Raw genomic sequence first — 24,703 nt, forward strand, 5'->3', positions numbered from 1 at the left:
AAAATAATGCACGCGCGATATTTTTGAAGTGATTAATTTTACATTTTTTTCTTTACCGACATCGAAAAACTAAAATTAAAATAAATAAAAGAAAGGAGAATCGAATGATGATTTTTCTTGTCAAGAAAATTAAAAGATATTAAAATAAATACATTTTTCAAATTAGAAAAAAAAAAATCTAGGGTGGAAGCGTCATACAATATTTACCGTTTCAATTAATATACGTGTACGTAATTTGTCGTCGAAAATAATTAAATATAAAAAGGTTTTCTTTAACTTTAAATTTTTCAAAATAAAAAAAATCCTATAATCAACTGATTCGATGAAGGTAACATGACCAGTCATTGGTAACAAGAATGAGACCCAAGCGAGAAAAGAATTATTTTCACACGCGTCGATTATCACATGAACACGCTTTTCGACTCAGTCTTATTTTTAAATTCGAAAATATTAATTATTAAAAAAAAAAAAAAAAAGAGAGAAAACAGAGGAAAATGCATACATTTTCCTCTTTTTATTTTCCTTTTCTTTTTATTTTCCTTTCCTTTTCTTTACATTTCTTTCTTTTTATTTTCCTCTAGTTTTCTCTTTTTGTACCGTCTCTTATGTACCGTCGGCAAGACGAGTCCTCTAACGGCGCAGAGTATTCATACATGTAGACGTCGCCGTCTCGCCCTCTCGCCGACGGATCTGAAATGCTCGGAACTCGGAACAGCCGAAGCAGATCCCTCACAGAACTAAGTGGCGACGGTGGGCACCAAGGCAGGTCGACCTTTCACTCCCGCTGCGAGGCGAGTTTTTACCTTTCAACTGAGGCAAGGAAAAGGGAAAAACAACAATGGAGAAAATAGAGTCCTTGCTACTGAACATGCTCAAATCCGACAGTGATGCAATATTGGAGGTACGTATCTGCTTCGCGCTTGTTTCACCTCGCTTATATTAGACAGCCTGTTGAAGACGTATCGCAAACACGTGTTTTCGTTCCGTTCCGCCGAACGGTTCGTTTGACATTCACGGGAGTCTCTCACGAATCTCCGGAGTTCTCTTGGCGACGAATATCGTTTACGGAGCGTGTGTTTGATCGGAGTACGCAGTTATCAGCGCGGATAATATTTTTTATCTTTGTCTTTTTAATTATAAAACGAAAATAAAATGTGTCGGTGTCTTATGTGCTTGTCAAATGTTTCTAAAGTGACATTCGTCTCGTCTGTCTTTTATTTTGATTGCCTATTCTTTTTGTAGGTGACAGTGTTAAATAACAGTCGTGTGTCTTTGGAATAATTCTGCATTTTATGTATTTCTGCATTTACGTTTTTTCGTTCCAGGCATCTAAGGAGCTTAAAAAAATACTTCAGAATCCCGAAAGTGTGCCAGCTTTGTGCCAACTTGTTGTTACTTCGACACGTCCAGAGGTTTGTGACTTTTTTTTACAGAACTGAGTCAATATTTATCTGCTCTTTTTTTTATCTTACGACCGTTTGTTCTAGGTGAGGCAATATGCAACTATCGTTCTTAGAAGGCGTTACACTAAAGGAAGAAACTGGACAAAATTGTCCAAAACTATACGAACTGAATTTAAGAAAATTATATTGCAGGTAAGAAAGTTTAGATTGCAAAATTTTTCACTGGAATTGATGATATTGATTTACGCTATCTTTTTCAGGCTCTAGAACACGAATCGGAAAAATCGGTTAGAAATAGTATAATTCAATTAATAGGTGTTATCGTTAAACATGAATTACCTACACACGAGTGGCCGGATATAATTCATTACGTGCAACGGCTGATTAATAGCGACAGATTAGCAGATAAGGAAGTAAGCAAAACATTATTATTTTCTTCTCTTGTAAAAAAAATATTAAATGCACATTAAATATTCTTTTGTAAAAGAATATTAAATGCACAATTAATATTCTTTTGTAAAAGAATATTAAATGCACAATTAATATTCTTTAGTAAAAAAATATTAAATGCACATTTAATATTATATTTTTTTTATTACGCTGCTAATGTGAAGTCTTTTATTTCAGCTAGGCCTTTATACTTTATCAATTATGACAGACGTCACTCCAGAGACCTATGTCACGCACGCCAGGTCTCTGGTGTTACTTCTCGCTCAAACGTTAAACCACCTTCAAAATAATTCTCAAAGTGCAGGAAGCCCCGCCGCTTCTTATATTTTGAATACATTGAAGCATCTCGTTCCTGTAGCTAAACACGACGAAGTGGTTGGTATTGTACCTCATGTTTCTCTTACATGTCTACTGTTGTAATGTGTTTATATATAAGTTACTTTAAAGTCGTAACACGATTCTATATTTATCATTTTATTGCTGTTACTGTCTCACACATTTGTTAATTTCAGACGACGAATTCGTACGGGACGATAATGCCGCTTGTAATCGGCACAATCCAAGTTTTATCTGAGAATAAGGATGAAACTTTTGCCATCCAGGGCTTCGATTTGTTGGACGAGTTATGCGAGAATATGATTATTGTAGTGACGCCCCATGTGAAGTCTCTTGTCCACATGTGCCTTACAATAATCGCCAATAAAGATACCGAGGACAGCTTGAAAGTCAGAGTGATTAGTTTTATTGGCTGGCTAGCGAGGCTAAAGAAAAAGGCGCTCGTGAAACATAAATTAGTCGAGCCTATTGTCGGTGAGCGATCTTATTATCACGATAATTACTGCGAACTGATCGAATAACGTTATTCATATCTGTATTTTATTGCAGACATGCTGTTCGCGGTTATGATAAGCAAGCCAAACGAGGACGAAGACTATTCGAGTTCGGAGAACGAGAATAATATTTTAACGAGCGCTACTCAAACTTTAGACTTGCTCGCGATGCATTTACCGCCGGAGAAATTAATTCCACATTTAGTAAGCTTCAGAACAATTTTTAAACAACGTCAGAACGTTCCGTTTGATTTTTTTTTTTTCTCACCGTGATATTCAAGAAGACTAAAGTGAAGGAATATTAATTTTGAATATTAATTTTCCAGCTGCGACATATCGAGCCCGGACTACGAAACCCAGACGATTACGTTAAGAAGACGTCGTACGTCGCTATAGCTGTGCTAGCGGAAGGTTGCGCGGAACACATTCGCTCGAACTACCTTGAATTATTCCTGCGATGTATTTGCGAAGGGATCTCCCATCCCGCCCCCACCGTGCGCAACGCCGCCCTTTACGCCTTAGGGCAATATTCGGAACACCTGCAGCCGGAAATCTCAAACTATTCGTCTGAATTATTGCCTGTGCTGTTCGATTACCTCGGTCAAGTGGCCACTTACGTTAAGCAAGAAAAGAAAGAGCCGCACGCGGTCGGTCGTATGTTCTACGCGCTCGAGATGTTCTGCGAAAATTTGCACGAGAGAATTTTGCCGTATTTGTCTAAGCTGATGGAGAGGCTGTTCGATATCTTGAACGCGGATACATCGTCGCACGTGAAAGAGCTCGCTCTGAGTGCAATTGGAGCCGCTGCTTGCGCGAGTAAGGAACATATGCTACCGTACTTTGAAACAATTATTAATATTCTTAACAACTACCTGACCACCGAGCCGAGTAAAGAGAACATGTGTCTTCAAGTTCAAGCAATTGGTGAGTAATCTGAACTTTGGTTGATTAATTTTTATCGCCTAACGCTGTACAGCAGAATTAAAAATATAATATGTTTTGTAATTTACATCTACGTTATTTTAGATACACTTGGAGTAATAGCCAGGTCAATAGGCAGAGAACATTTTGCCCCGTTAGCGGCTACGTCGTTGGATCTCGGATTAAAGCTGTTGAGAAGCACGATCGATCCAGACTTGCGGAAATCTCTTTACGGACTATTTGCCGCCATCAGTACAGTGATGAAGAAGGATATGGCTGTGACGTTACCCGAAATTGTTGATAATATGATAATGAGTATACGAAGCGCGGACGGAATTCTGGTAATTATTATACAAATCATAGAAATACGAGAGAATTGTATAAGCAGCGCAAATGTGATTTCGTTATAGATGCACTTTAAGGACGACGGAGCTAATTCGTTTACGATTTACGATAATCTCAGCGATACTGAAAACGAGGAGGAGGAAGACATCGAGTGCACTGATAACGAAGAAGACAACGATGATATCGAGGGCTACAGTGTTGAAAACGCTTATATGGAAGAGAAAGAAGAAAGCGTGATGGCACTGAAGGAAATTGCCGAATATACAGAGTAAGTCTTTCTAATTTAAACTCATTAGATAATAAGTAAATTAATAAAAAATAATTAATAATGATTAATAAAATAAAAATAATGAAAAATAATATTTTTATTATAAAAAAATAATAAAAATGGTTTTACAGAGAGGCGTTCATGCCGTATCTCGAAAAGTCGTTCGAAGAGATTTTTAAGTTGATTAATTACCCGCAAGAAGATATACGAAAAGCGAGTATAGAAGCTCTACTACAGTTCTGCATTAATCTCTCGAAAATCAATTCCGACGGAGGTAAAGAAGCACTGCTAAAAGCTCTTTCTATGTTCGTTCCGAAACTGTCGGAGCTGATAAGATTAGACGAAGAACCGTCGGTCGCGATTTCGAGTCTGGAGGCCTATCAAGAGCTTTTAAGAGAAGTCAAAGCGGATGTTATCGTCGGCGTGGGTCACAAAGAGGCCATAATAAATTGTGTAGTTGATGTAATGCAAGGTATTTGTGTTACTTATTTTATTCGCGCTCGATACTTGAAACTGATTCAAAATTATGACTTCTCGCAGGCAATACGGCGTGTCAAGATCAGGAGGAAACCGGCGGCATCGACGGCGAAGCCGAGCAGGACGAGCTACTGATAGAATGCGCGGGAACTGTGTTTTCTAGTTTGGGAAGAATCCTCTCGGCAGAAGAATTCACGCTTTGCTTTCAAATGATTTTACCTTTATTTATAAAAAGACTGGTACTATTAATTATTTTATTAATGTTTTTTTCTTTCACTCGCATTTTTCTAAAAATTTCCGATTTTAAATTTTATCTTTGTTAAATTTTCTTGCAGAAAACGGAAACCAATTCGGAAGGACAAAGGTCTTTCGCCGTTGGAACAATGGCCGAGTGCTTGCCCGGTCTCAAACATATGACGGCTACGTTCGTTACGCAGTTACTTCCAGTTTTTTTGCAAAGCGGTGCTCACGATCCCTGCAGCGAAGTTCGTAACAATTGTTTCTTCGGAATCGGAGAGCTTGTTCTCTACGGAAAAGAAGCAGTTTACCCGTATCCTTTTCTGTTTAATATTTAACGATCAAGGAAGTGTGATAATTTTGTATTATTTAGCCACGGAAAGTTATTGATTATTCCTTAACAATTATTGCGCAGGCATTATCCTAATATTCTGGAATCTTTATCGTGTGCCATTGCAAAGGAAACAGACGGAGCTGTACGTGACAACGTAGTTGGGGCAATTGCACGGCTTATCATTACGAATTATTCGAATTTGCCACTTGATCAAGTATTTCCAGTCTTTGTGGAACAGTTACCGCTGAAGGCAGACTTCCAGGAATATAAAGCTGTATTCAAAAGTATTCTCACGTTGTATCAAGCCGGCGTTACTCTCTTGCAGTCTTATATTCATACGTTGTTAAAAGTTGCGGTTTTTGTATTACACGAGGAAAAGGCTGTCGACGCCGGTAAGTATTTTATTAATATGATGAACATTTTAAAGAAATTAAAAAGTTCTTTTTTTTTCAAAATTCAAATAGTTTCTCTATTCTACCTTTATGTAATTTCCGTTTTCTCTCTGCTGGATTCTAAATATATTTTTCCCTCTTTTTTTATTTTTCTGCAGAAACGCAAAATCTCGTCATGGAGTTTATCAAGTCCGCTCAGCGAGATTTTGTAAATGAATGGAATGCACTTTTTACCGAGCTGCCTCCAGAAGTTGTCACGAATATTCAACGTATATTTTCTTAATATAAACGATTAAATAACGCATGACACTCGATCAGTTTTCAGTATCCGAAATGTTGCTTATCGAGAGCATGACTCTCGTAGAAAAAAAAAAATTTCTTTTTTTTTTCTTAAATTATATTTTAGAAGAAAATTTTCTACCGTCTTTGTAAACGAATACTCGGACATCAATCTTTTTTTACTCTTCGTTTATCTTCCATTTTTATTCGTCTTTTTTTTTTTACGATGTAGTTTTATGTACTGCTCGTTTATGACTATCGTTTAATAAGCGAAATAACTTGAATTATATTACGATTTAATTGTATTATTTAAAAAAATACTTGCGACAAGACAATTCTTCCGTTGTATTATCCTGTTATAAATAGATAGATTCTTGTACAGTAATATTGTATAGTAAAACGAAAAATGGAGAGAGAAGTTATAGAAAGGAAGGAACTTTAGAAATATTTGATTTATATAACTATTTAGAAAATATTGCGTTGTTAGAGTTTTTTAGATTTTTGCTCGTGCAAAGTGTCGGATCTGTATAGAATTTATATAAAAAATTTCGCGATGTTCAAACGTGAGCACAAAATAATCTATCTTTTGTTGACACATAAGTGATGTAAAAATTTATTTAACGAGAACCCGAGGCGGGACGTTTAATCTCGGGCGTAGATCCCATTGTTACCCTCGAGTAGAAGAAGGTCGTTCCACTTTTTTCCAACCGCAGCCGACAAAAAGATACAGGCGCAAACATTGAAAAATAATATGTATCATACGACTAATAAAAGTATTGCACGTACTTTTTTTTTTTTAAATAAATCTTTCTAGCAATATGTCTTAGAATATTTAATTTCTCAGCAATGGCTCGCTCCTTATGGAATAAAAAGAACTACTTCTTTCGTTTCCCAAAATTTCTGTTCGACTCCCGTGCGAGTTTTTAATTAAGAGGTCATCGCGATTGGCGAGCCGGAGGAAACAGGGGAACGATTTTTAACGAGCATCAGGATTCTTGCGCGGCGACTCAACTGATATCGGACGCTATCGCCGCTTTATCGAAAGACGGAGATAAAGCTTCACAATCGAGTTCTTCAAAAAAATCCCACGTCAAACGTGAGTTAACCGCGGCTCTCTCGACAACGGCGTTCGCACGAGAGACGAATCTGACGATTTACATCAAGCTGTTCAAAGCGTTTGAATTCGCGCGCCGTTTTTTTTTTTTTTTTTCCTCTTTTTCTTACGTTTTTCTCTCTTTCTCTTTCTCTCTCTTGTCTCCTTTCGCATCACGTGCGGCGCGCTCGGCAAAGTGTGATTACTCGGGTCACAATAGCGGTAAGCAAGTCGCTCTTTCGTAGGTGATTTCAAACGCGATAGAACGGTGAAGAATCCTCGTGCCTTTTGCGTACCGATAAGACTACGGAGTGCCGATATCGAAGACAAATTGTGCCCGATCGAGCGAGCCCTGGCTGATTTCGAGGGAACATATGATTAGGAGTGCGGCCGATCGATTCAAAAAGTGCAGGATGCTCCGAGAAAGGTGCGTGTGTTTATTTACGCAAGGAATAATCGGACGGAAAAAACGATAATCAACTCGTTTAACACGAATTATTCCGAATATATATATATATATGTTCGATGTAACCTCGAGTGCTTGCGCAAAAAGCCTGAGTCATCTTCCTCTTTCTGGAAAATGATTTCCAATTATTTTCGTAATTTCACGAAGACCGATGCAGCTTGGACATTGTCACAATGGACAATCCCTAAAGTACGAGATATCATTTCGCTTTCAATTAAAAAAATAAAAAAAGGTGATAACGGTCTCGAACTCTTATTAGGGACGTGACTAATTGAACCCCGATGCGTTCACGCGCGTAATTTTTTTAATCAACTCCGGATCGTATATTCTGTTGATCGCTGCGAGAAAAACGCCGGACGCGATAGATCTTTTTTATTTTTTCTTTTTTACGAAGCGCGATGCACAGATCGCGTCTTTCGCCCGTCGCGCTCAAAGGCCGATCCGATCGTTAATTATTGTCACCGGCATACGTCGCTCGGCTCCTCCAGTTAACACCAGATAATCGAGGTCAGCGTGGCTTCCTTTCGCGCGGTAACATCGCGCCGGTGCAAAAATTGGCATCGAAACAAAAAAAAAAAAAAGAAAAGAAAAGAAAGAAAATGAGAGAGAAAATAAAATCGTTGCCGTACGATGTTAAATGACTTCCAGCAATCGCTTGGCGAACGTTTTCCTTTACATGAATGGCGTCAAAGCGTTCTATGATCGATAACAATTTTATTTAGTTGTGTATATCGTTTATCTCGGATTTTTCGAAAAGATAACAACGGCGAATAAAATATTACATCGGTAACACGGCCTGCCAGTGGCTCGGTCGAGCTTTGGCGACTCGCGGAGCTCCGGGTCGACCTTCCGAACCGAGACGGAAGAGTCGCGGAGAGTTTACGTCGAGGGTCGCGGGTTTTTACAGATCTCAGGGTTCTCGGGAAGCGTAATATGCATGCGTGCGCGCGTGCCGAGGTGCGGAGGAGGCCTTGGGAGCCTCCACCATGACTCGAATCGAAAAAGAGCCGCGGGTGTACGACCCGTGTCGAGTCGCTGGTCGTCACACCTGCCGAGCCCGCTGCCGTCGCGTCGCGATATCGGCGTTGGAAAGCGGTCCCGTCTTGTTTCTCGCGACGAAACGCCAAGTCGCCGCCGCGCGCGAGTGTCGAAAGGAATAATCCGTCGGCGCGGAAAAGAAAAAAAAAAATCCGGCGAAGAGAAACGCGAGCAAGAGTCGTGCACCTGCAGCCGATCCGCGGAAAGCCGCCGATCTTTCATCCGGAAGTGGAGGAGCCGTCGATCGAAAGGAAGCTGAGAGGAAAGGGTTCGATCGTGGCGAACGGAAGTCGACGCTAGAAATTCGCTGCCGCTACGTACGAATCATTTCGTTGTCTGTATTATAATAACATGAATTTAAAATAACTTTGAACGAAGCGAGAAATAAATTCCTCCTCGGTGAAATATTAAATATTAAATATTAAAAGCAGCCCACTTTTGATCTTTTTTTTTTTTAATTTTTGCCTCTTTGCTCGTTCAGTTTATTCGACCACGGAGATCGAATTGTTAATTTACTTTAATTTGTTTGACATTTTAATTCATACCCCCTCGCGTACGGGATCGTCGTGAATAAATTGCAGACTGTCGTTAATCAGTTATAAAACTTGACACTTAATCTCTCGCTGATCGCATCCTCGATACTAACGAGCACAGTCATTAACTCGGCAAATCTTTAGCTATCGATCACAATAAATCAAAATACGACACCCGTAAATGTTCAGTGAACGATGCGTATGTGTATATTAAACCGGAATACCTCGCAAGTGAATCATCCCGTCGCGATAATCTCTCACTAATTAATTCGGCATATTTTTCTCTGCCGAAACGACTTATTAAAGAACAATTCGTTCCTGAAATAATCGCTTTACATCGCGACGCACGTGGACAAGAATTCGTCATAAATACACGCCGCGGAAAAGCCTCGGAGACGAAAATGCTGCTCGCGACCTAAAAGCGGATGACCTAACGTAGGAAAATATTTTCCTTCGCCGTTTATTCGTAAGTCTCGCTTTCAAGGCCCTTGTCTGTTGATTACCGCATTATCGTAACGAAATGTAACTCGGCTGGATCTTTGATACATTTAATTAAACGGGAAGGATACGCGACGCGAAAGAGGCGCCCCGCGCGAAAGGAAACACCTTGAAAGTTACTCCGCGGGCTTAAAAGTATCCCGGGATCGCTTTTTGGTTTTAATTAATTTCATCGCTCCGTAATAAGGTTTTCAATTAGCCGCGCTTTATGCGGGTTCTATTTTAACGCTTGACGCGCGGCCCGGCGAGATAAAGGTGGCCTCGTAATCCCGTAAGAACCGAGCGTTATCGACTGGCTGAAATATCTACCTAATTTCTGGAACAGTTTCGACTGTCTCGCGGGACTTTCGCGAAGGCGGAGATGAAAGCCGCAGACGAGACACGCGAAAATAGACGTAGGGAAGAGTCGCTATCGAGCGCTCTTCCGCGACTCGCTTCGATAACTCAATTGCGGCGATTGCTGGAGAAAAAAACCTCAGCGAAAATCCGTCGCTGTTCAGAAAGAAGAGAGAGAGAGAGAGAGAAAGAGAGGAAAAAAAATGCATTTAGCGTTTTTATTCTGTCAGAAACAACGTTACGTTCTCGCTAGCACTCGATGAAGCTGCTGCCACGTCAGAGAATATTTTATTCAACCAACGAAATGTCGAAATTTGTGATATTTCAGATCCTTTTGTGTCTGCAGATTTTTTTTTATTACATATAACGTAGAGAATATAATTATTTTTAATTGTTCTCGTAATATTATTTCGAATTATTTTGTCGCGTTATTATTATTAATATTTTTTTCTTTTTTTTTCTTTTTTTTTTGTATTATCTTCTAAATTCGAACATGCTCTTCTATCGATCGATCACTCCGTCTCTCGGACAGCACTCTATGACGCCAAGTATGAATTAAAAAAATTCTTTTTTCAGACAAGGGCAATTCTAGGATCGATCTCACATAACTGACCTTGCGAACGGCCAGTTCAAAGGCCGATAGAACGCAGTGGTTATTTTCGACGTGGCTCGGATGTGTTTCACCTGACGACTTGCCCGGATAAGAGTCAAAGATTTCGGACAGAACCACCGTGGATCCCGAACGCACTTAATTCATTTAAAAAACAATAGAAATATTCTTTATTTAAACAACTAGACGACGGATACTTCATCGACCTTTTCCACCGGCCTCTTTCTCATCCACGATCGATTCCGTGCACTGTAGACTCAGTTTGCGAGCGCAAAAAATCGGAAGCGTGCATTATACTTGATCAAAAAGGAGAAAGAGAGAGAGAGAGAGAGAGAGAGAGAGAGAGAGAGAGAGAGAGAGAGAGAGAGAGAGAGAGAAAGAGAGAGGAACAAAGTAGAGAAGTCGCAGGGGCAGCGTTTCGAGTGGCCCATTTCTCTTATCACGATAAAGCCTGGGCTCGGCGCGATCATCGCGGAACCCGACGCTCGCCTCTCGGGGTGATACACTTTTCGATACCCCGCGGATCGCAGGCCAGTCGCAAGTCCGTCATCGCGATGAACATGACAACCGCAAGCCCGCCGTCACCGTCGTTTCTATCTCGCTGCGGTCACCACCGGCATGGATGATCCGAGGTCGACCGGCTGCCGAGTCACGATGGACCAGATGGAGATGGTGACCCGAGTGTCCCTGAACTCCCTCCAAAAAGAGGACGACGTCCGCATCGTCTCGCCCAACAGCTTCGAGGAGTGGACTTGGTCGAGTTTGAGGGTGAGTGATCGAATTTGATTGCATCCCGAGCACATATGTCTTTATTTCGCGCGAATTGAAAAAAAGCGCGAGGACGAGTGCTGTAATAAGCACGCTCTCGATATCTCGATGGGCGCCGTGGATTACGCGGTCGTACAACTTGATTTATCCAGAATTTAAACAGTTGCGCTTGTCACTCGTGATTTCAATTTCGCGGACGATTCGGGATGTCCCCGCGTATCGATAACGCTCTCAGACGACGGCTCGTTGCCGGGAAAACAAGATTGCGGAGGAATTTTTAGCGCGGCACAGTCGCTATCAGAGACGAGAGGGAATGACTCGCCGAGTAGCGGTGCGAGCGAGAGGGCACGTGAAATTCTTTAAAGGTATATGGCTTATCGAGTAACGATCGATTTATCTGAATGGCCGGAGGATGCTCGCCGTGTGTGCCGCAAGAGCGTGAACTCGCGAGACCCGCGGAATAAGCCGCGTGAGCCGGAAGGAGCTTTTTCTTCCTACTTTCGTACGAGAAAGCGTGACTATGAATTATAATTACTGCAGTTTAATTACGAGACTCAAGAAGGAAGGAATGAGAAAATTTGATATTTAAAGTTTCCACTTTTGGAGAAATTATTTCTCCAATTACTGTCTAACTTTTTCTCGAAGAATATCTCTTTTATCTTTTTATTTTTTTTAAAATCCAATTTAATGTAATTCACACGCCGAGTTTTCGTTTTAATACTACCTGAATACTTTTTTTTTTTATTATCTAATCATTTTTCAAATTCCCACCTCGCCGTCGCTTCAAAGCGAACGACTTTAAATCGAAAGACAGGCAACTTAAATCAAAGAACGAAAAATACAAGACTGGTCGAACAAATACTGAAAGTGAAACACAAAAAGGGGTCGGAAAGGGGGGTGGGGCGCGAAGGAGACACGAGAGAGACCTGCTGCGCGAATTCGGGATTGAAGATCAATATTCAGCGAGACGAAAGGGAGAGAGAGCGCGCTCTCGCTCTCGCTCTCTCTAGACAGAGAAAGGACAACGAGGAAAAGAGAGAGAGAGAGATTTTGCCAAGCTGCGAGCGTGGACAAAACGCACGCGCGAGACGAAAGCACGGAAGCACGTTTCCCCCGGCTGCTGCTGCTGCTGCAAGTAGGTGCCTTCGAGCGCACCTTGGCCGTCGCATTTTAGACGGACCGCGATTTTCCGACGGGCGTGGTCGTTCGCGAGGAAATAAAAAGGGTGGCACGCCGGGCAACCCTTTCGGAAATCCCCAGCTTTTCCGTCCCCTCGCACGTGAGTATCGTCGAGTGGAAAGCAGATGGTCCCCGTCTTCGCGCGGACACCCCCTGCCTCTTTCGCGGATACCACGATACACCGCGCCGTTATCAACAACGACCGTTGGGTGATAATACGTTCTATTTGCACTGCGATCGGCCGCTATGATGAAACCTTCGCGAAAAATTCACCGGGGGAGTTTGGCTTTTTTTAGAACGCGCACGCAGATGCCTGAGGATACGTCCACGTGTATCCCGCGTTATCGAGATTATTCTCGCACCGCGTTACGTATATCGTGAGAGATATACGTCGCGAGGGAATGGGAAGGAATTTCTACGGGTGATTGCTGTACGGAAATATGCGTTCAAAGAAATATGTATATATATAGTTAACCGACCCCCGGGTTGATTAATATGCGATGCCGCGACTTTAATTGCCTCGCGTCGATTTTATCAGGAAACGTGAGACAGCCGGGAGATTATTGAGGACCACAGGACGATCGGTGAAGGTTCTCTCGAGTGGAAGAGTTTAAAATCCGTTGCACTCGCGCATCAAATATACCGTTTATCATCTTAAAATCGAATTAAAATAATTAAAAAAAAAAATAAAAAGTAAAAAATAATAAGAATTTAAATTGTAAAAAAATTTTATTCAAAAAAAATATATATAAAAAAAGGAGAAAATAAAATAGAAAAGCAAAGACGTTCTGATACTCGCGCGGACTTTAATGAGGGATCAATCTCGACTGGAGCTGTTTTTCTCGACGCTTCGATAATTTGAAGGCGCACGATTTCCAGCAGGAGGCTGCAGTGCATTTCGCGATACACGCTGGAGAAGTTGGAGCTGCGCGACTGCGCCGAATAACAGCTTTATCATTTTACAAGCTTAGCCGTGTAATTTGCGCGCGCTACACGCGATCAGCAGATTGCCGTGCGATCGTAGCGTGGGTGGACGTGCTGACGGAAGCGCAGCTTTTGGCCTGCGAGTTCCTCTCGAGGAAGAGTTTATTCGTAAAGAGTTTATCCGTAAAGATTGACGACCTGCCGTGACGATTTCTGAATGACGACTTAGTGCGCGCCGTCTTGCGACACCGCGAGAGCGAAAGTGAAGAGTGTAATTACGAGATTATTCACGTAATTCGTTAATTAATCGCCCACTCGCTGGATGATTAATTTGTACGAAAAAAAAAATAAAAAAGAAAAATTAATTTAGCGACCAGCTAAATTAATTTTTCTTTTTTATTTTATTTTATTTTTTTCTGTACAAATAACACACGAGAAACTGACGATTCTAAAAGTTTAAAAATTTCGACTGAAATACGTTTAAGAAATTGCTTCACTTTGATGTGGAATTATTTATTAAAGAGGAAATTTATCGCTCTGAATGAAACCGAGACGCGACACAAACCGCCGAGAATCTTCTAGAAATGAGATCTAAACATTCTTTTAATTTAATTATTGAATTTTTAAACATTCGTAACAATCCGTGACATCGAGTGGTCGATTATTAAATTTTATCGCAGTCAATTTCCCACCCGCGATTATTCGAGTGCCCGCGGTGAAATATCGGTGATTCAGTGGAATCGATCCGGGGCTTCTCACGCAAGCTTTTCACTTTCAGAAACAATTCAAGTACAAGAACTTAGAAAAGCTGTACACGATCTACCACAGAAGAATACAATATGGTTATCTCTCGATATTCATCTTATTGCAGCTGGTCCTTGGATTTACGTATTGCTTATGTTTGCTCATAATGGTAAGCTCGTCCGTGATTTCTCAAAACGAATTACTTAATAACTACAACTAGTCTAACACCAACTACCTCAAAAAAAAAAAAAAAATAAAAAAAAATAAAAAAATAAAAAAATAAAATATAAAAAAATAAAAATAATAAAAAAAAACTGAGACGTAAAGCTTTCCTTCTCGATTCAGCTCGGCGTGGAGAAATGCTTCGTGGACATCGTAGTCTACTGCATCGTGGGCGCTCTACTGTGTCCTGTGTTAGCCTTATCTTTCCGATCGAGGCACATCGCCAAGAATACCTATCTACCGGTCATGCTGTCTTGGATAATCATCGTGCTCCTGGTCATCTGCGATCTGACCATACCTGTGTACTACGCCTCGAGGGAGGAAGAGCAAACGCAGTCGATAAGGTACAACGCAAATAAATCGCGTATAAAACTGCATCTCGCTATCGTCAACTATTTCAGTATCAGCCGTCAAGACTTCTCGGCGGCCGGGTTTATTTATGACGCGCGATTTATCGAAATTATTCCCCCCGATAACTACGTGGCGCGAATATCGCGTAAATATTTATTGCTGATAAAAAAACCCGCGTGCTTTTGTCTTCGCGCGCGCAATAAGAATGCCCGAACGGCGATTGATACCGTAATTGATACCGCGATTATCTCTATCGGGCATACCGCGCGGTACAATAATGGTTCGACGGAAAACTTTTTTATTTTTCTTTTTTTTTTAACGAGGCGTTGCATCACGATTGCGCGATTACGATATTTTAGGAGATTAAGAAAAAAAGCCAAGATAACAATATAAAATATAGTTAAATATTTTCAATTATACGCCGTGCTTCTATCAAAACAGAGTAAAAAAAAAATTCTAAAAAATCAATCCGATGGTTCTCGGCCTTGCCCTCAGTTTAACGACGTGAAAGACTTTTCTGGCACAGTGATTAAGCGCAAGAAGAGCAAAGTATCCTTGGCGCTCACATACGGGCGCGTATTTTTTTTATTTTTATTTTTTTTTTTTTATCTTTATCTTTTCCGCGGCCGTCTATTTTTTTCCTCGTCAACCTGCGATCGTAGCTTTTAGCTCTTTCAATTTCCATCAATCAGCACGCGTCTGCGAACTCGAGTGCCGCTATTCTACCCACGTTTGTTCTGCATTTTCAGGCCGGCGTACGCGACGCACTCGCTCCTCGCGTGCTACGTGTTCCTGCCGATCACGAAGAACTCGCACGCTCTTACGCTCGGCCTCACGGCCAGCTTATGCTACCTGACGACCCTGTCAATAATCACCTACGGCAACATGTCCAACGGCGATTACGTTACCAAGGTAAACCCTACGCCCGACGAATGCAATCGCGCTGACGCAAAGCCGCCGCGCGGTTGCCCGAGTAAAACCGACCAGCTAAGAATGGATTTTGCTTTTTACTTTCTTTTGCCCTACGTTCCCCGATCGCAGATCGTCAGCGACGCGATTTATTTCGTCTGCGTGAACGCTCTGGGGCTCTACTTCAGGTTCATGAACGAGGTTGTCATCAGGCGCTCTTTTCTGGACCGGCGGAAGTGCGTCGAATCGACGTTAAGGCTCAACTACGAGAAGGACCAAGAGGTGAGGCCTTTAAACGGACGTAATTGCGCTACCCTGACACGTTTGTCGAATAAAAAGAAGGAAAAAAAAAAGAAGAAAAAGAAAAAGAAAAATATACCGGATAATTTCGAGGTTGTCTTTATTAAAAAAAATTTCCGCGTATTGTATCTCATCTAATCTACCTTCGTTGTCTTTTTTCTTTGTCTCAAGTCCTTCCTACTTTGCACGGATTCGTCTTTGAAGTCGAATAAAATAGTATTCCGTTCGGGGAACGCGGGAAATAGATTCGCGATGCCGGACACGTAAACATGATAGATACGATAAGCGCATTGAATTTCTTTTCCCTACGTTGGCTCCCTCCCCCTTTTCCCTCGCGTTGACTCAGCCCGACGGCCAATCTTTGTGCACTCTGCGTCCTCGAAAAAAAAAAAGGAAAAAAAAAATCGAAGCGCGGAGATGCAACAAGGACGATTATTTATAAAGACGAGGTAAATCCCGGGAGTTTCAAAGGCGTGAATATTCGTAGGAGCAACTTACAAGGAGCATCCTGCCGCAGCATATAGTAGCGAAAATCAAAAAGGACTTCCGGGACATTTTCAAGTTCATAGAGGAGCACAAGAAGAGTCCTCCGCCGAAAGGCAGACCGTACAGGTACGACGCGGATTTCTAAAGTTCATTATTTCCCCCCCAAAGTTCCTACTCGAGTATCTGATTATCTAATTGTCCGCCTTTCAGTGACCTATGCTTGGAGACGCACGATAACGTCAGCATCCTATACGCGGACGTGGTGAACTTTTCCGGGCTGACCGTGACGTTGCCGATACGAAAGCTCGTGGAGACATTGAACGATCTGTTCGGCAGCTTCGACGAGGCGTCCGAGCGGCACAACGTGCTGAGGATTAAATTCCTAGGAGACTGTTACTACTGCGTGAGCGGCGTGCCCACGCCGAACTTCCAGCACGCTAAGAGCTGCGTTGATCTTGGTAAAAAATAGCAAAAGTCTATCGCGATTGTTCGGCGGAAGCGCGATTAACGAAAGATTAATTATAAGAGCGTCGTCGAATATGTCTCCTCGAATTAAATGTCGCAATACGACACGCAGGCCTAGATATGATCTCGGCTAAATAGCAAAAATCTATCGCGATTGTCCGGCGGAAGCGCGATGCGATTAACAAAATATTAATTATAAGAGCGTCGTCGAATATGTCTCCTCGAATTAAATGTCGCAATGTGACACGCAGGCCTAGATATGATCTCGGTAAAATAGCAAAAGTCTATCGCGATAAAATAGCAAAAGTCTATCGCGATTGTTCGGCGGAAGCGCGATTAACGAAATATTAATTATAAGAGCGTCATCGAATCTGTCTCCTCGAATTAAACGTCGCAATGTGACACGCAGGCCTAGACATGATCAAGATCATCAACGAGGTGAGAGCCAGAGTCTACCGGGAGAGCGGCGTGGACGTTAACATGAGGATCGGCGTGCATTCGGGCAACATAATATCCGGAATCCTGGGCACGAACAAGTGGCAGTACGACGTTTGGTCACCTGACGTCGTGATCGCGAATAAAATGGAGCAAACTGGGAAACCTGGCAAGGTCCACGTCACTCAGCAGACCCTGGACCTCGTGAACGCGAGCGACTACAATTACGCGCCAGTCGAGAGACTCGACGACGAGGTTCTGCGGAAATACGGAATACGCAGCTACCTTATCACGCCGACTCTGCCGGAAACGCCGCTGCCTTCACCGACGCGGTGCGTGTCACCCGGTGGCGTAGAAAATATACATCACGAATTTCGTATTCGCATTACTGCGTGCCGATGTTGATTATCTATTTTTCTAATTATTATTTCACCGCGAATATATAGATTTTTTTTTTTTTTTAACGCCCCGAAAGTACGATGTTAATTATCTATTTTTCTAATTATTATTCCACCACGAATATATAGATTTTTTTTTTTTTAACGCCCCGAAAGTACGATGTTAATTATCTATTTTTCTAATTATTATTCCACCACGAATATATAGATTTTTTTTTTTAACGCCCCGAAAGTACGATGTTAATTATCTATTTTTCTAATTATTATTCCACCACGAATATATAGATTTTTTTTTTTAACGCCCCGAAAGTACGATGTTAATTATCTATTTTTCTAATTATTATTCCACCACGAATATATAGATTTTTTTTTTTAACGCCCCGAAAGTACGATGTTAATTATCTATTTTTCTAATTATTATTCCACCACGAATATATAGATTTTTTTTTTTTAACGCCCCGAAAGTACGATGTTAATTATCTATTTTTCTAATTATTACTCCACTGCGAATATATAGATTTTTTTTTTTTTTAACGCCCCGAAAGTATTTCGTCGAGTAAATGATTCTACGCCACTGGATTATTTTTATTACGCTGTGCTCATCGCCGAGCGAATTTTCAACCGTGAGTTTTTCGTGCATCGTTGACAGACGAACTTTGTTGCAGAACAGCGAGAACAGTTTGAAGGCTATTAGTCCGGACACGCCGATATTGTACTCCACGCCTAACAGACACTACGTAAGGTTCAACAATGGACGCGCGAATACTATCGTCAGCACCGGATCCAGAACGAAAATGATGGCGAACAATCAACCGGACGTTTTCGCGAGCACGTACAGACGCAGGACCCACTTCATGGACTCGTGTTTGCGGGATTATCATTTAATGCTGAAAGCGGCGGACGCCGAGATGGAGAACGCGATCAACCAGATGCCTCTCAGCAAATGGGAGTAAGACTTAATTTTATTATCGGATCTTTCTTTTATATATTTTTTACTTTCTCTATTAAAAAGAAAAAAAAACCCGTCAAGATTTTATTCCTGCTCGATTGACGCTACTTTTCCATGATACCGATTGATTATTTTGTTTCCTTTTATTTTTTATTTTATTAGAAAAAACTACGCGCGCGTTAATTTTTTAGAGAGACCCTAATTGCAAAATACAAATAAAAAAATCATGCGACTCACCGATTTCTGCCTGAGCTTCAGCGGAGTTGCAGAATTTTGCCATTGACCGTCTGTTCGTCCTTCCTTCCTTCCTTCCTTCCTTCCCTCCTTCCCTCCTTCCTTCTTTCCTTCCTTCCTTCCTTCCTTCTTTGCGTAGCTGAATAATCCTGGTAGCTGAATAATCCTAGTAGCTGAATAATCCTAGTAGCTGAATAATCCTGACGTGTCGTAGCACTTTAAATCACTTGAACACTATATTCCACTGCTCTGCTTTTGTTTTATAATCACTGTCACTTCACCATCACTCGAGAGACGAACGACCGAAAGAACAACGGTGGATTATCGCGGCGATTTTTTTACGATTAAAACTAAAGAACGCGACGAACGATCATTCGTCGAACAGACTTGTACTCCCGATATTTCCAGCGTTGCTTACTTCCACCGTGCCGGTCCGCGCACTTCTTCTTCTTCCTCAAGTCCTCAAGTCACTTGCGGCCAAACGGGATGCGAATCTCGACCGCGGCGAAGTAAACGGGCGAGCTGCAAATCTCGCGCGTGAATTGGCGGTAGCCGGTACCCCCTGAACGCAGTTCAGGCTGAACGAGGTGGCGACTGGAAGCGAGTCGAAGAGGTCGAACGCGGCGAAGTTCAGGTTGGACGCTCCGCGCGCTTCGCTCGCGACGTAACCTTTCCTTTCCGAAGCACTTTTTCAAGATCCAAAACGAAGCGCAGGACGGTGAGTAGAATGACAGAAGCGCAGGAAATGATCGTTCGTACTCGAGTCGACGTCGTCGACACTTATTCGCGCGCGAGAACTTCCTACTCGCGGTCGAAATTACGCGTAGCTGCGGAGTAATTAGAAACACGTCCGCACGCCCCGAGCCCCGCAGCTAGACTGAAAATGGCCGTTAGAGATTTCGGTCATTAGAGGAAGTGAGACAGCCATAGAAAAAAAGTGAGACAACCATAGAAAGAAAGTGAGACGACAATAGAAAAAAAAGTGAGACAACAAATAGCTTCGACTGACCGTTGATTTTTTCGCACAGAATTCTCGAAGCATCGAGTTGATCTGTTTACATTTTTTTTATGCAGACAGTCAACTCGCGGCGTCCTCCCCCAAAACAAAAATCAAGGATCTGTTTACGTTTTTTTTATGCGGACAGTGAGCTCGCGACGTCTTCCACCAAAACAAAAACCAAACTGCCTCGATGAGATTCATGCAATAAATTTATCACTTTGTCTTAAGAGAAAAGCAAGAATAAATAACGCGCTCGTAATACGAGCTTTGTAGCGTTCAGGATAAAATAAAATTAACAGAACATTGTTCTCTTTCAGGCAATGGAGCAACTGGAAGCACATAAACCCGCTGTTTCTAACATTTCGACAATGGAGCTGGGAGATTCCGTTCCTGCGTGAACCAGATCCTGTCTTCAAGTTTTATATTGGCTGCTCAGCTTTCGTGCTCATCTTTATGGGACTCATGTATCTTGTGCCCACGTTTATACTCTATCAGTACGTATATCAGAAGAATCAATCTTGTAATTAAAAGACGTCGAGATTAACTTAATATAATGTTACTCGCTGAATCTTTTTTTTAGATGGCATCTGAGCACGATGGTCGGTTATTCATCTGCGCTGATGTTTCTGATCGCTTTAATACCTCTTACGTGGATGCACTTTGTCTGGAATCGTTGGAAAGACCCGCATGATGAGCATGAAGGACACGTTCCGCATCCGAAGAATAAACTGCTATACTTTTTCTATCAAACAAGCGTAAAGGTAGACCAGCGTTGTTATAGATACGCTTAGATAATAGATACACTTAATGCTTGCATTTGTTACATTTATTATCTCTCTGTTTGCTTTTCTGTTTGATGCAGGTTGTATGGAGTGCTCTTCTGAGGACGATTTTATATTTGGTAATCACGATAATGTTAGCAACTTGTGCTATGCTTGACATGATTGTAAGTGGTATTCTCTTAATTAAGAATTTTATTATTAAAATGGCAAAGAAAAAAAAATAAAACTTATTTATTAAAGTCATTATTTAGATTAAATTAAAAAAATGTTTTTCTTGTTAATGTTTAAAGAATCAAAACTGTTTTCAGTTCGAATGTAAAACCAGTCCATTGAACAACACCATGACGAACGACACGTCGGAGCCTGGCTCCTCTTATGAATGCACACCTTGGGTAAGATTATTTAGTAGGTACACGGTGTTGATTTTCATTTACACAATACTTCCTATTTCGACGAACCGACTTCTAGATATTCCTGCACGTCATCGGGTTTCTTTTTCTTTTTTCAGCAAATGACGGAAACCTGCTCGCTGGCAATCCTCACCAGTTTTCTCTTCTTGAGAGTTCATTACGTCTTGAAATTTGTAATAAGCATCTGCGTAGTAGCCTTTTACGCTTGGAACGTTTTTGAGAACCGATCTAATGTATTTGAGGTATACATGAAACACCGAAATACTTGGCTATAAAAATTTACAAAAATTTTTTATTAATAACGATGTGCCTTTCAGTCGAGCGATTCGTGGAATCCGAATATGAATCCAAAACTGCCACACGTATTGACCGTATTGTTTCTCACTTTTTCCCTGCATCTCATCGATCGCCAGGTAAGCCTCAGCACTTATAACTTTTGCGTTAAATTTTCTTAACTCAGTCTGTCAACGAGTTCACTCTCCCCTAACATTTTTTCAGGCAGAATACTTGAGCAGGCTGGACTATCAATGGAAACGTCAGCTCACGAAGGAACAGGACGAAGCGTTTCACACGAGAAATGCTAACAAGCTTCTTCTTCGTAATATTTTGCCAGAACACGTCGGTACGTTGCTCTTCTGTTCTTGCAGAATTGTTAATAACTTTTAACAATTTCTCGCTTAATGTGCTATTTATAAATAACAGTAATATTGAACAATAAGGGTGATTATTGTTTGAGATTAATCGCCTGACTAATTGCACTTTTAGCGGAGTTTTATTTAAACATGAACCGAACCGAGGAGAACGAGCCTTATCACGAGGCTCATAACAACGTTGCCGTGATGTTTGCCTCTCTAACAGAGCTGTCGATTGTCGAGAGTAATATCCTCAGCGATTTGAATGAAATCATTTGCGAGTTCGACAAGCTGCTCTTTGATCCTTGCTTCGTGTGTCGCATAGAGAAGATTAAGGTCGCCGGTAAGAATCTTGCGAGATGTAAATCAGCATTAAACTAAATTCTAGATAACAGTCTGAGCTCGTCATTGTACTTATTCAGGCACAACGTACATGGCGGCTTGTGGATTGGAAGCAAATCGACGGGATTCAATGCACAGCACCGAAAGCGATGAAAATTCCAGCGACAATGTGGTCAAGGTGATGGCGCAATTCGCAGTGCAAATGATGTCCGTGCTTGATAGAATGAACGCGAGGTCGTTCACTGCATCGAAACCTCACAAGTAAATGACTCCAAGTTCACTGAAAAAAAAGTGGCAAGATTAAATGAAAGAAAAATTAAGATGTCAAAATTTGTCTTCAGATTGAGAATCGGTATTTCTCACGGGGAGGTGACGGCCGGCGTTGTGGGTGCTCAAAAGCCGTTGTACGATATTTGGGGTGACGCGGTGAACATGGCATCCAGGATGGACACTACTGGTTTACCGGGAAAAATACAGGTAAGTTCGATGTTAACGTTTCAATTAATTAATAATTAATAAATTCAGTAATACAACAAAACGAATTGTGTTTTAATCGATACAGGTAACAGCAGACACGGCCGCTGTTTTGGAACAGCAAGGTGTCAAGTGTCATATACGTGGCGAGACGTACGTCAAGCCAAAAGGAGAGGTCATAACGTACTTTGTGGGCGTCGACGAGAAAGGAGTATTGGAAAGAGTAGACGCGGGCGAAGAAAGCACTAGTTTGTGACGAACGATTAACGATAACTCAAAATATTAAGTTAACTTTAGCGAGCGAGCGAGGTCTCCTAATTAATAATTAATCTGGAGCATCCAGGGTATGAAGTTGATATATTCGCGATATGAAAGAATTAAAGCGACTTACGTTAGATACACCCTGCGATCTTTGAGCGAAAACGAAGCGGAGAAACCAAAGAAAGTGTGAAAAAACCAAAGATCTCGGGACGTCAGATGGCAGAAAATGACATAAAGGGATATACCTCAAATGACTTACTTAGGTTGTATGTGAAAGCGCAATAACAGCGTTATTCTTGCGGGCCGATTGTTATCGCCGATTAACACTTCTAATCAAAATGAAAGATACAATATGTATATATTAAAATTGCATTGTTTTTAGAGTATCATGTTGTTCAAGAGATGTACGCGGAGAAAGATCCAAATAGCATCGAGCTACATTACGGCGACGCCGTAATCAAGCTCGATTATTAGCTCGATTTTCGTTTAGCATGCAATTTTAAAATATTCCGATTTGGTCAGAGCGTCGAAAAGAATATTTTAAGATATCTGATGACAGTCTATAATAAGTCTAATGACGTAATTGATTAAGAATGTCTTCAACGCCTGTCTCCACATAGAAATCTAAAGGCATTATACAACATACAAGTGCAAAGTGTAAAACGGCGCGAAGAGAGTTTATCCCAATGAAATACTAGTTATAACTTTAAGAAAAATATTCTAAGAATATCCACTGTGTCTCAAGAATGTCTCATACGTGCCGCCGTTAACAGCTAAATAACTAATTTTTATCGTACGTGTTAAGGTGCAGATTAAATTTAAATGCCCGAAGATTCTTGAGGACACAATCGTTGGATATTCTTGGGATTATATTTTGCTATGCGAAAAAGAGTGATATTGAAAAATCGTGCTCGTTTTGTTTTTTTTTTTTTTTTATATATCTGTTCGGTCGAAAGCGGAATGTAATTTAATATTTATCTTTTTAATACGTATTTATCGGCCAAATGGGACGACAATACATCGCGGTGAATGATTATATGATAAAGGGAAGCTTTCTCTTTTTCACGAAAGCGAGCGAGAGCATTTGCAATGAGCTTGAAGTCGATTCAAGAATATTAGTTGTCAATTTGTGAGAGCGCATCACATAACTAAAAACGCACGGTCTATCTTTTCGTTGCGTTTGCAAATTTTTCTGAGTGGTTGCGACTCGTTCTTTTATGATTGCGATTGCGTGTCGAGATACAAAGATTATAAGAAATCCGTGACACATTTATTTTTATATTGTACGCAGTAACGGCGAGTCATTTAATTGTTCATTTGTAAATATCTTTTGTACATATATTTTTTAAACATTACAAATAATTGACTAATGTGATTGTCCAGCGATTTCAAATAAAAATATTTATTACCGTACACGCTTTCGCTTTTATTTTTCCTAAGACTTATTTCCCTGGTAATTTTTCTTTTCTTACAAAAATGCAGTCTTATATAAAACAACGCATAGAATAATTGATAAATAAAACAGATAAAATTGATTTAAATTAAATAGTAAAGCTTGCAGCAACATATAGTCTATTTGTTTTATTTATCAAATATATTATTATAATCGTTACATTTTTTTATTATTAATAGTTTTACAATTTTGAGAAGCAAAGGAATATTAAAATTCCCTTGCAACGTTACTTTATTCTTCTAATAGTGCCAACATTTTAAGAACATAAAATCTCTCAATTTTCACATATAAATACAATTTACAAAAGTGTAAAAACGATCAAAGTACAAAATATAAATAATAAATTATAATTTCCCTTAAAATGTTATACGTAAAAATGTTTTTTATCGACGTTTTAATAAGCGATTTAAAAAAAAATCAACATGTAATTTCTCTACATTAGCTCAGTCATAAATATATAATAACATTCCATAAT

At 40.7% G+C, this 24,703-nt stretch overlaps 2 protein-coding genes across 5 annotated transcripts; both read left to right on the plus strand.

The window, feature by feature from the left end:
- Positions 1 to 680: 680 nt before the first annotated feature.
- Positions 681 to 6,721, plus strand: LOC139112241 (importin-4). The gene is made up of 15 exons (XM_070673139.1): positions 681 to 901; positions 1,326 to 1,412; positions 1,488 to 1,595; positions 1,664 to 1,816; positions 2,031 to 2,228; positions 2,366 to 2,663; positions 2,739 to 2,887; positions 3,010 to 3,607; positions 3,710 to 3,945; positions 4,015 to 4,217; positions 4,349 to 4,689; positions 4,758 to 4,933; positions 5,030 to 5,244; positions 5,347 to 5,657; positions 5,816 to 6,721. The coding sequence occupies exons 1-15, from the start codon at positions 839 to 841 to the stop codon at positions 5,938 to 5,940; spliced, it is 3,261 nt and encodes a 1,086-aa protein (XP_070529240.1). The 5' UTR covers positions 681 to 838; the 3' UTR covers positions 5,941 to 6,721.
- An 87-nt stretch (positions 6,722 to 6,808) lies between these two features.
- Acxd (Adenylyl cyclase X D) lies at positions 6,809 to 24,174 on the plus strand. 4 transcript variants are annotated; one of them, XM_070673133.1, is made up of 21 exons: positions 6,809 to 7,456; positions 10,477 to 11,278; positions 14,160 to 14,294; positions 14,471 to 14,691; positions 15,448 to 15,610; positions 15,740 to 15,889; positions 16,395 to 16,519; positions 16,604 to 16,851; positions 17,268 to 17,625; positions 18,362 to 18,640; positions 20,192 to 20,368; positions 20,455 to 20,635; positions 20,737 to 20,820; positions 20,965 to 21,048; positions 21,165 to 21,308; positions 21,384 to 21,479; positions 21,565 to 21,688; positions 21,832 to 22,041; positions 22,121 to 22,301; positions 22,382 to 22,517; positions 22,603 to 24,174. In XM_070673133.1, exons 2-21 carry the CDS (start codon positions 11,129 to 11,131, stop codon positions 22,768 to 22,770), a joined length of 3,414 nt encoding a protein of 1,137 aa, XP_070529234.1. In that variant the 5' UTR covers positions 6,809 to 7,456; positions 10,477 to 11,128; the 3' UTR covers positions 22,771 to 24,174. The 4 variants fall into 4 exon arrangements, with proteins under 4 accessions (XP_070529234.1, XP_070529235.1, XP_070529236.1 ...); XM_070673134.1 differs by lacking the exon at positions 6,809 to 7,456 and adding an exon at positions 8,703 to 8,850; XM_070673135.1 differs by lacking the exons at positions 6,809 to 7,456; positions 10,477 to 11,278 and adding an exon at positions 12,194 to 12,557.
- The last annotated feature ends 529 nt before the right edge of the window (positions 24,175 to 24,703 follow it).

Source organism: Cardiocondyla obscurior, linkage group LG27 (assembly GCF_019399895.1).
Source record: "Cardiocondyla obscurior isolate alpha-2009 linkage group LG27, Cobs3.1, whole genome shotgun sequence".
Taxonomy (NCBI): Eukaryota; Metazoa; Arthropoda; class Insecta; order Hymenoptera; family Formicidae; genus Cardiocondyla; species Cardiocondyla obscurior.